Source organism: Dreissena polymorpha, chromosome 16, assembly GCF_020536995.1.
Source record: "Dreissena polymorpha isolate Duluth1 chromosome 16, UMN_Dpol_1.0, whole genome shotgun sequence".
In the NCBI taxonomy this organism is placed as follows: Eukaryota; Metazoa; Mollusca; class Bivalvia; order Myida; family Dreissenidae; genus Dreissena; species Dreissena polymorpha.
This window is the reverse complement of record NC_068370.1, coordinates 16,951,174-16,963,174: the sequence shown is the minus strand read 5'-3', so window position 1 is coordinate 16,963,174 and position 12,001 is coordinate 16,951,174. Positions and strand designations below refer to the sequence as shown.

Below are 12,001 nucleotides of genomic sequence, written 5' to 3'. Positions count from 1 at the left end.
TAAGTTGAAAAGTGGATTGAAATAGTCATTGTCATTATCCCTGCATGCATGAGGAAACTAGTGCTTATTCAGTTCCCCATTTATGCTTGGAAAGTCGTCGAACGCCGTCGTCGAAGGCTAGAGAAGGGAAGTAACTGCGTGTGGACCAGATTATGGATATGAAAAACACATTACAGGGCTTGAACGGCATGTGAATCGCCTTGTTAATGCACGATTTCTTCCGTTCAAGCCCTCCTTTTGTCAAGTTTCTGCACCCCACCAGAGGGCATTATAGATAGAGTTTATGCAATAATAATAATTGCTATATAATTATCCTTTTGTCTACTGTTTATATATCGTCGGCGTTTGACTTCTCTTTTTTGTAAGTATTTACTGCTCTGTCATTGTATTTCCTACTCTTTTACATATTTTTATTCTCTTAATAAGTATGGGATAAATACTTACAACTTTTGTAATTGAGCAAGTACTCCGCATGAAAAAAAACAGCATGCAGGAAGAAAAAAAAATCGATGTATTAACGTTCTTACGGACTGTGTAATTTCTTTGCGTTTCACTATTATTTTCGTTGTTCTACTGTTTCATTACCGACTGCGGTTTCCTGCAATTCAATGTTTCCCGTACTTTTATGACATTGGTATATCTCGTGCATGTTTAACTTTCTAAACATATTAACTTATGTTTCCTGAAAATAATCCACCTTAAAAAAACAATATTTATGTCTGTGCGTTCGTATTTTCAGATTTCAGAAATGTTAAAATCGCCTGCGCATCTTGTTAAATTAATATTTAATATTTTATAATTAATATATATATATATATATATATATATATATATATATATATATATATATATATATATGGTAGGTTATTGTTGAGTCGTGGGTTCTTTTTGAGTCGTGGGTATGGACACCGCGTGAAATCTCTCTCGTCTCAACAAAAAACTATTTTCGAGATGGCGGTTTGACACCATCAACAAAATCGATTATTTATTATTATTACAGACAAAAAAATGTTAACAATAAACCAACTAATATTATGACCAAGGATTATATATCATATTTATAATGATTCATAGTCATATATTTATAAAATAATTGTGATCTGACAACTTAATGAAAAATTCCCACCACTCAACAAGAATAAAGCTTATGTGATTTAGCCGTAGGGTGGTTCTAAATGAAAATACCGTAGATAGGAAGATGAAGATAAGTGGGGATATTCAGGACCATTTCAGGTCTCCAGTATCAAATGGCTTCAACAGGTGTCAACATTTCATATAAAGGTTATGAAATTACTCTAACCTAACACCTTTTCGCCATCACCCGCTTGCCAGCCACTATAATATAAGTGTCATTTTCATAGGGGGCGGACGAAAACCCTCCCATTAATAAACATGGGCGGTCAAAAACCCACTCATGAAAAAAACGGGGGAGGACAAAAACCCTCCCATGAAAAAACGGGGGCGGACAAAAACCATCCCGTAAAAGAAATTTAACACTGACAAATATAATTGTTTCACTTAGTGTTGCATTCATTATTCCGACAAAGTTACCCATTGTGTGTTTTGTGTATTGTGTTGTCAGGGGTGTGAAATTGAAAGAAAATGTGTATCCATTAACTGTAAACATACCGCTTTCTAATGTGCATACATATCCGATAATCCAATATAATAACAACATCAATTAAAACATAAAATGAGGCCATTTATAGACAAGTGAATTTAAATTTAGATTGAATGCAAAACGATACAGTACAACGTTTAATCGCGTCATACGCTCATTCATGCAAAAAACGTGCTTTCCGGGAAGTTTCTGAAACACTATTGCGAGAATGAAAGTAAAATTCTGTTAACAACTAACAACTCGTTGGCATGTAACTAATTTGTCTTAATTACTTATTTAATTTATCTTTGACTGTAACGTTTTCAATTGCATTTTTTTGCAGACAATATATTAAGCATACTGTATTGTCAAATATGTCAATGATTCGGTTATTAAGGCCCACTAATCAGCTAATCATAACAATGAACTAGTTATGGCATACAATAAATTATAACAAAATAGCAAACTGTGAATCTGCAACTGCGGACAAAAACCCTCCTGTGAAAGCAATTAAACACCGACAAATGTAATTGCTTCACACAATGTTGCATTCATTAATCCGCAAAATGTACTCAAAATAGCAAACTGTGAATCTTCAACTACTTTTAGTTTTTAATAAGTTTAATCACAGGATCAATGAAAAGCAATTAAACGCCGACAAATGTATTTGCTTCACACATAATTGACGTCAAATGGGTGTAAAATAACAGCATTTCAATTCGGAAATATTTTAATTAGTCAATATATAGTGTAATGTTAACTACTGAAGTGAAGTCACTATTACAAAAAATAAATATCTCTGATAATCGACAACAAAATACAAATGTCGGAAACGACATTCGGATATGACCGATTTCGAATTAAAAATTCATAAATTATCGTTGGTACTTGAATTCGTGGCTCAGATTTCACGGGATGGTTTTTGTCCGGTCCCGTTTTTTCATGGGAGGGTTTTTGTCCTTCCCCGTTTTTTTTCACGGGAGGGTTTTTGTCCGTCCCCGTTTATTCATGGGAGGGTTTTCGTCCGGCCCCTATAAAACTGACGGGAGGGTTTTTATCCGGGAGGGTTTTTGTCCGGCATTCTTTCAAAATACATGTATATTGTGTTCAACTGAAATCACGTAAAATGCAATATAGATACATTATATTATTATTATTATTATTATATCGGATTATTATTATTATATCGGATTATTATTATTATTATATCGGATTTATATAGCGCCTTTTTCATGCAAGAGTGCACATTCAAAGGCGCTTTACATACGAACATTTGACGTATCGCAGATACGAATACATTTTGCAACACTGTTTCAAAACAAATCGATCAAAAGAACTCAATTATACTATAAAACTACTCTATTATACTTATACTATAAGTACTACGTAAAAACATGCACAGTAACCATATATTAGAAAGATCAACAAAACACTATAAAAACTACTACATATGTATAGCTCTAAAACTTAAAATCTTAATCTTAAACTATAAGTACTACGTAAAAAAACATGCACAGAAACCATAGATTAGAAAGATCAGCAAGACAAAACAGGGACAAGGGTAACGTCAGGATACCATTACCACGAGTCCACAAACCCCCAAAGGAATAATTATGCTTCCTTTAAAAGGATTAATTCCAGTTCATACATCAATTATATATCTGCGCTAGATCTTCACCCGATGTTAAGATCATTATTAATCGATGAGCACCTGATCTGTATTAGATGTACATAATGGGATAAATAACGTCATAATGCACCCAATATTCACCAGATGTTCAAATTAAAAATGCAACTACACGCTTGATCTTCATATATATGCAAATATGATACAAACAAATTGATTATATCAATTACGTAACAAGTCCCGATCCTGTACGAAGTAATTTTAAAGCTTGTTCTTATTTCCATTTAATAAAATCGAATCCAATCCATTATGATAATTTTCAATGTCAATCTTGATATCAATATGTTTTTGCTCGATAGTTGTTTGCTGTATTAACGTTATGCAATGTATTGAATTTCTTAACATGCATTCAACATTCGACAGTTAATCATACTTGTCCCATACGTATGGGATATGAGCAATAAAACCATAAACACAATCCTGGCCATAACTTGTTCTGTGAACTCTACGCAAACCTCCCAGTCTTCACCAGTTTTGTAAGCCATAACAAAAAAATCTCAACCTTAACAAGTTCTGTGAACCATAAGCGACATCTGACGTCCAATTTCAAAAGCTTACTATTAAATTCGCAATTCAAAACGGGTACGAATTACTCCCAATTGTGCGGAATCGATGACTGTATGAATTTAGAAATTATGATACAAACCGTGAAATGTAATGTAATAAAACATCAAAGCAATGTCAGATGTTTTTATTCAGTACCGGAGCTGGACGATAATGTATGACACATTTGCAGCATTATCATTACCAAGGTTTAAAGCAACAGTTATTGAATTATCAAAATATCAAAGTGCAACGTGACATTCTCAGTTTCAGCGACAATAACATGTGGTTGTACTTAATAATCACACATGTTGCATATATGTCATAGCACACGAATTGTAAGTTTTATCATCCAAGCTCAAGTGCTTTTTGAATTTTTGTAGGATATATTTTTGGGTAGATTTCATATACTTCTGTTCTTATAAAAACATCTTTTAAACAATTAACAATACAAACAAAACCAAGGGAAATAACGCATATTCCCCATATGGTCCTCTATGAACATACGGAGTTTCATAAACCTACTTTTTTAATTATCGCAAGATCAAGAATGAGACAACAAAGTGGTAAACCCATTGACTCAACCATTGAAACTGCTAATGCACAAACAGAAGAGCGACCATGCATAGTAAAAGTGTTTGTTGGTTTACTGACGTTCAGATAGGTTTACAAAATACATGATACACGTATACATCTTGCACACTTCTTATTCAATCGTTCGCTTAACAAAGAATTTAATTTTAATTTGTTTCCTGTCTTTTGGCACGCATGTTGTACAAATCATAATCTCTGACAGGATCAACAAATCGCATACCGAGCGATCAAATTTGATTGACATGTGAAGCAATATTTAATTGTCTTACCATGCCAAGTACACCCAAATAACCCAGTATATGGTTGTATATTAAACAGCGCATTCGACGGACGCATTACTGATGAATTATCCAGTTGATAAGCTATAAAGTTTTTAAGTATTTCGTTGTTTGTTAGAATATGCATCAACCTTCCAGAAACAACACCAGCTGCGACCGAATAAGGCTGTGACGAAGAATGATTATCTAAGTGTTTGTCAGAATACATTTTAAAGAGATGCTTCTTACAATGATAAATCATCGGCAATTTCTTAATCAAATTTAACATGGTCCAAACAAGTAACATTATTTTGAAAAAAATAAATAAAAAATATGCCTTACCAATGTATCCATCCAAATATTTAAATACCTTATCAGTCAAAAATAATTATTTTGGGATGTCTGCCGTCGTCTTATACCAAAGTGAACACCAGCCAATATCTAGAAGGTATTGATCAAACCCGGCAGGCATTTGAGTAGGTCTTTTAGGCAAAAAGGTCACTTAAAATTCCAGAGTATTTGTAATTCGATTGCGTGCTCAGCATTTATTTACATGTCATGGTATGCGTCTGACCGCATTTTCAAACCAAGTACATTGGCATTTAGAAGTAAAAAAGAAGACAAGTCATACTTATGTGTCTCCTATTTTAGGATCCAATTTCACTGGGCATGTTCAAAACTTTAAAATTTTGAGGGAAATATATTATGTTCACCTTGTAAACAAAAACGCATAATGCGTTTCCATTATGTGAGACCTTTCGTAGATGGTGTTGTATAGGTTGCTTCATTTCTGGGGTTATAGCCGACTCAAACACACCCACATGAACATACACATGTTTCATACGTTAATCGTGATTAAGTCATCGACATATACAGTACTAATATGTCCCAAAAAGACATTGTATTTGGCACGATCAAACCATTTCACATGTTTACTACTACTACTACTACTGCTGCTACTACTTCTACTACGTGTAGTATTACTACTACCACTACAATAACGACTACAACAACTACTATACTACTACTACTACTACTACTACGGCGACCTACGACTACGTACTGACTACTAATACTACTACTAGACTACTGACTGACTACTACTACTACTACTGAATACTTCTAATTCTTCTACTACAACTAATACTACTACCTTAGCTACTACTACAACTACTACTACAACAACAACTACATACGTACTTACTACTACTACTACTACTACCTACTACTACTGACTACTTCTAATACTACTACTACTACACTCGTGATTACTATTACTACAACTTCTACTACTACTTCTTCTACTACTAATACTACCACTACTACAATAAGATATTTTTACATTTACATTTTAATTTAAAGGTGTTTTCATCAGCAGTCATAATATCAAGGTTGTACAACCTGTATCCCTATATCGTTTATTTAAACGTTTAGATATATCGATGACTAAGGTGACAAAGAATGATTAATTTTATTCGATACGATGATTTTGACCTTGCGCAGAACTGTTACGACTTAAGTTGTTAAGCCGAGTATACTTTTACTTGTGTTATACACCGTTCATTAACAAGGGGGAAGGGGGCACGCGTTAATTGGAGCTTACTGGGTTTAACTGAGGTAAGTCTGAACTTACTTCCAAGATGTCGTCGTTTTCGTGTTTTAAGTGGAGGAGAGGTTATTTTCACCCGGTCAACCACTTTATATTTCTTTTAAATTATTACCCCATTTCGGCTCTATGGTGTTTACGCTTCCCTAGGTTTTTTGTTTCAAGATCGTAGACGTCAGGATAAAAAAGTTATTGAAGTGCAATTTAAGTGTAAAATAGAAAAGGTAAAAGCCGGTTCGATACAATTATAAGGTTGTTGTGACCAAATACTACCATTATTGCGATTCAGAGTGTATGAAGAGATTTGGAATACCTGACTCTTGCTAGAAGATGCATATCAGTTGATTTTTGTTTATTGCAAACTTATATTTACTGTTTATTTATATCAATGGCAGTTGACGCGTTTTTCCATAACGATATGATACATGTAAATGTATGTATCTTTTATGTGAAACATTTTGGACGACCATCTTTTAAACAAGTTCTGAGTTGGTGTATATATTATAATCGCTTAATGTGAACTTTAAGTGGATAGAAAAAATTGTGCAAATGCAATTCGCCCCATTGATGCAAAAAGATATCATGTGACATCGAAAATAGAAGACACATGGTTCCTTTTAGCACAAATGGGGCGAATACACGATGTATTTTCGGTATAAGTGATAAATATATACATGTATTTTTTTCTCTCATTGGTACTTCCGTGGATACATATTATTTAAGACTGTTGAATTGCGGAAATAAAGTATTGGCTCACTTTGATAGTTTTTTTATCATGTATGTAACTGTTGAATAAAATTGAAAATGTGTGCAGTTGACATCGTGGGAAGAAATGACGAAACAGAGATAATTGTTCATTTTAATACACAAACGTAAGAAACTGGGATTATGGCATATACGGAACGAGACGTGCAATTAAGTACCACTCATAGCAATTATATGTAGAAATGTATATGTAGACTTTATATAAACTAAAAAAATAACTACAAGCATCAGATGTACATGGTTTTGTTTGCTGCGTGTGTTTTTATTTTCAGTTTTAGTCCGGCTCTGTTTAAGGATTCTTTTTGGCGTATTTTACGTTTAAACTCATGTTGTCCATGAATGGGGGCATGGTATCTCAGTCCTCTGCTAATTTCAAATTCCTAATAACATAAACTGCAACGAAAGATGCACGTATTATCGCCCTCTAACCTGCATCATGAAAGGACAGTAAAATAATGATTAAACAAAAAAGATCATAACAGAATAAGGTCAACACGTCATAAAAAAACATTAATTAATTCAAATATTTCTGAAAAGTGATGATAATTATTCTTTTATCTTGCACATCAGCCACCCCACAACACATCTTCTTGCAAAATCGGTGTAAAAACTTATAGTGCACCACATAATATGCTATTAAATATATAAAATATTCAAGTACACAAATAAACTTAAGTAAAATGGGTAGTTATTTCGTGCCAAGCTATTAAACATAGAAAGAAAATTTTGTCATTTGGAAACAATTTTTTGGGGCAATAAATTAGTTATGAGAGATAAAACATGAAACAATCATGAGTTTAGTTTTATTTTACTGTACACGTTCGTAAATAATGTGTATTATTAAGAAAATGAAATTTGTACATCCAATTTCTAGAACGTCACGTGAGTAGACAACAGATTTGAAGACGGTCTTCCTTCGATAACCTTTTTACCCGACGTCTACGATCTTAACACGCGGGAAGCGCAAACACTTTAGAGCCGAAAGTGCGTTTTCATTTAAAAGAAATATAAATATATAGTGGCTTACCGGGTGAAAATATTCGCTTCTCCTTCACCTAAAATACCAAACGACGCCATCTTGGAAGTAAGCTCTAATTAACCTAACTTAAGCCAAGTAGGGTCAAGTTTACGTATGCCCCCCGCCCCTGGTTAACGAATTGTTTGTACTAGCGTCAATATACTTTTTCTTTTTTTAACGTTCCAATGCGGCGACCTAATTTCATTGAATTGTATGATTCCTATGTGTATTTTTAGGTACTATTGAGCTTATTCACATTTTTTTTTTCGCTAATGGTATCGCAAATTAAAATACCATACAATATTTTGAGTGGGACTGTGAGATCATTTAACTGCATTAAATTAAACGTTTCTAAAATAGGAAGAGTAACTTACATGTAACCACTGACCGGTTATTCCAACATGTTCTTTGTGCACGTGAATATGACACTCTCCTGATGAGAACCGGAAGTTCCCCAAAGTGGCCAGGGTTTCATGTGAAACATTTCCATTCCTGGACTTATCTATCCAGACCTCGAGCAAAATCGAGTCACCTTCAAAGTGCGCTTTAGAGATGGAGTCAAGAAGCCGCAAGGTCGAATTCGGCCGGTTGTACGTGATCACGATGATTCTGAGGTCCACCGGCGTTCTTTGGGGCGCCGTCACGAGTTTGCATCTGCCCAACTCTGACATGTTCTGCGTTACCGAATTCCAGTTAAGAAACTCTCGGTCAACAGTAACCTGTCCGAACAATTGAGTGATTATTCTGTTCTCGTTCACCATCACATCAACTGAGGCAAATACTAATACTAACAATGTTACACAGAATCCGCAAAGAATCTTGCTCTTTATCGTCGTCTTATTTCCTAACAAGTATCTTCTTCTAGTACAATAATATCTGGAAAACATATTCAAAAACTTTACATGTATACTTTTATTAATATACAACTCTATATTCCGAAACTTTGGGAAAACATCACATCTTGATTATTGCGTTTGTACTTGCTGAAGCGCAGCTGGTAACAGCTTAATCAATGTGTTCAAATGCAGACGATCACTTGCTTGAACCAATATATGTATTTATTATCGTTGTGTGAATGAATAAACTGGTTATACAGGTTTTTTAAGGTGATATATGTCCAATGATGCGGAAATCAAGATTTCCTCGTGCACATATTGGTAGGTTTAGTCATTCGACAGGCAAGCAGGGTAGAGCGAAGACTCGATTTAAATCGTTTTATTTAGTTATGCTCTGTTTGTGTGTTGATGTTAATATTATGTTTTATGTGTTTCAGTGAGTTTTATGAGAGCAGACGGATGACTGACTTGAGATAGAAAGCGGCATTTGTTCCGGACATTTTACCATTAGATTTACATGGTTTTCTAAAAAGAATACTTAACGTTTACGATATAGTAACAGCTGATTATTTGTAGATTTCTCTAAAATTAGAGGTTTCAGGAGGTGATGAAGGCACCTGGACACCGGTCTTGACCCATGGGTCCTCATACGTCCCCCTGCCATTAAAAGAAAAATGAAAAATGAGCAGTAGGGTTGCGTATCCCGCTTGCGGTTACACCTGAATCGTTCGTTACCACCGATTATTGTTTGGGGTGTACGTGAAGTCATGTGCACTTCTCTTAATTAATGGTAATGAATAAATCTTGTAATTATCGCAGCTGCTTTTATCAAAACTAATTCTGCACTTTATGTTCTTTTCGCGAATAGGCGTTGTGGATGGGCATATGGGGCGTCCTCGGTGCGCTTTGGGCATCGGCGGCGGACGGGCGGTTGTTAGGGCCGTGGCGTCCTTGGTTGGGCTTGTGATTTTGAATTGTGTAGTTAAATTGTGCAATTGTATGATTTTGAGTTTAGGCTTGACGTCTGATGGGTATTAATAATATTCAATTATTCACATGTAAAGCATGAGCATTTTTAATGATACGTATAACGACGTGTTCTACAGAATGGATTTAGTATCGTTTCAGTTCTTCAATATATGAGAAGGATGTCGCAACGTTTACTGACGTCTCGAGACTCTTCAACTGAGCGGTGCCATTGGGGTCGATATCTGTTGCACATTGAACACATACAATCGTCAGAAAATTTGTTTCTTGCATTTATGTGTAGAAAGCCCTGTCAGATACAAACACCCACTCCGTGCGTGTGTTTCAAGAAATAAAATACCCTGCTTGTCATGACACATAAACAAATGTGTTTGTTTTTATTCTAAATGGTTAGATGATAAATAATTTATGTTTGTCATAAAATGTAATGGAATATAAAACATAACAAGTATCCTTCTCAATATGTTCATGCACTGTGAACGAGTCAGGGTAATGACTGTATTAGCATTGACTTCACGCTTCATTTGAATCACTCTTTATGAATGGCTGACACACGGTAGATTTATTTTATGTAAAAGCAGGGGCGGCTCCATGATTTTCTGTTTTTGGGGATAAACTGATCAGTCCCAATGTCATTATTGGCTAATTATCTTGTACATTGTATTATCAAATTCGGGTTACAAGATAACAAGCTTAAAATTGATATTATCATATAAAGGAATAGAACGCGCTGCTGTGATATATTCACTAACTTCTTGCAATTTGGTTACAAGTAAAGTGGCGTCTAAGCATACTTTAACAAAAGTTTACAATGAGACTTTGTAATTTGTAAATTTTATATTATTTTGTTGTCAGAAATATTGGGTATTAACTCATATTGCTACGACATGTGTGGCTAGAAATGTTTCTATTTTAATAGATTTTTTTTTACCCAAAATATAAACGCTTCAGTCGTTACATTGCAAATTTGTATTGTTAAATTAAAGTTTTAGTGAAGTCATTGAGCAGTTCAAATTAGATGATAATAATAATAATAGTAATAATAATAATAATAATAATAATATTATTATTATTATCATTATATTATTATTATTGATATTATTAATATTCTTCTTCTTCTTCTTCTTCTTCTTCTTCTTCTTATTATTATTATCATCATTATTATTATTATTATTATTTTTTTATTATTATTATTATTATTATTATTATTATTATTATTGATATTATTATAATTGATATTATTATTATTATTTTTATTATTATTATTATTATTATTATTATTATTGATATTATTATTATTATTTTTCTTCTTCTTGTACTTCTTCTTCTTATTATTATAATTATTTGTATTGTTATTATCATTGTTGTTGGGGCGTTCTTGTTGTGTCAGCCAATAAGAACAAGCGCAATGCACGCCAGTCATCATATGAGTTCAAAGTAGTAAAGTAGTAATATTTAATGTAAATGTCTTGCATCAATCTGACGAAAACTGCAGCAAGTTTTAACATTTCATATTGACGAATTCTAAATGTTGAATTCGGTATTTGTATTTGGAAATGTCATAGTCTTAGGTTTATTTACATGGTTATGTTGGCAGTATCTAGAATAAATGTTTTTCACTTAAACAGACTTAGCGGCGGTAACAGCATGTATTCATAAAGTGACAAACTTAACCACATGTTTTGCCAATTACATAGGTAGACAGTGTACACTTGTCTCAAGTATTTCCCTATACACATATTTCCTTTTTTAATGTCATTAAAGGATTTATCTGTCAAAACTATAACATTGCAAGCACAATATGATTGAATGACATATGAACAGTCGGAGGCGATACAATTTATCACAAAATGAAATGAATGAAATAAGATCGTGTCGAAAAGGATACCATTTTTTATTTAGTGTGAAACTGCTAGTTGTGCATACAGAAATACCACATAGCTTGACGTATTTGTTTAATAGCGGAGCTAATTAAATGCAAAGCCTTATTCAACATTTCAATGACATTCCGCCGTAAACAATTTCCGCGCTAAGGAAGTAAAAAGGTAACATAATTCGTCTTTCCAGTAAATTTACACATTGAATAGATTGAATAGAATTTATCCCAC

At 33.6% G+C, this 12,001-nt stretch overlaps 1 protein-coding gene across 6 annotated transcripts in view; it reads right to left on the bottom strand.

Moving 5' to 3' along the window:
- Positions 1–12,001, bottom strand: part of LOC127861846 (uncharacterized) — a 129,137-nt gene that overhangs the window by 23,452 nt on the left and 93,684 nt on the right. The window contains exon 2 of one of the 6 annotated variants that reach the window (XM_052400533.1): positions 8,445–8,789. The exons of 4 other annotated variants lie outside the window; for them this stretch is intronic. In XM_052400533.1, the coding sequence (XP_052256493.1) occupies positions 8,445–8,789 (345 nt within the window). Of the gene's footprint in view, positions 1–8,444; positions 9,054–12,001 lie in introns of all 6 variants that reach the window. One more of the 6 variants, XM_052400534.1, reaches the window with a different exon arrangement.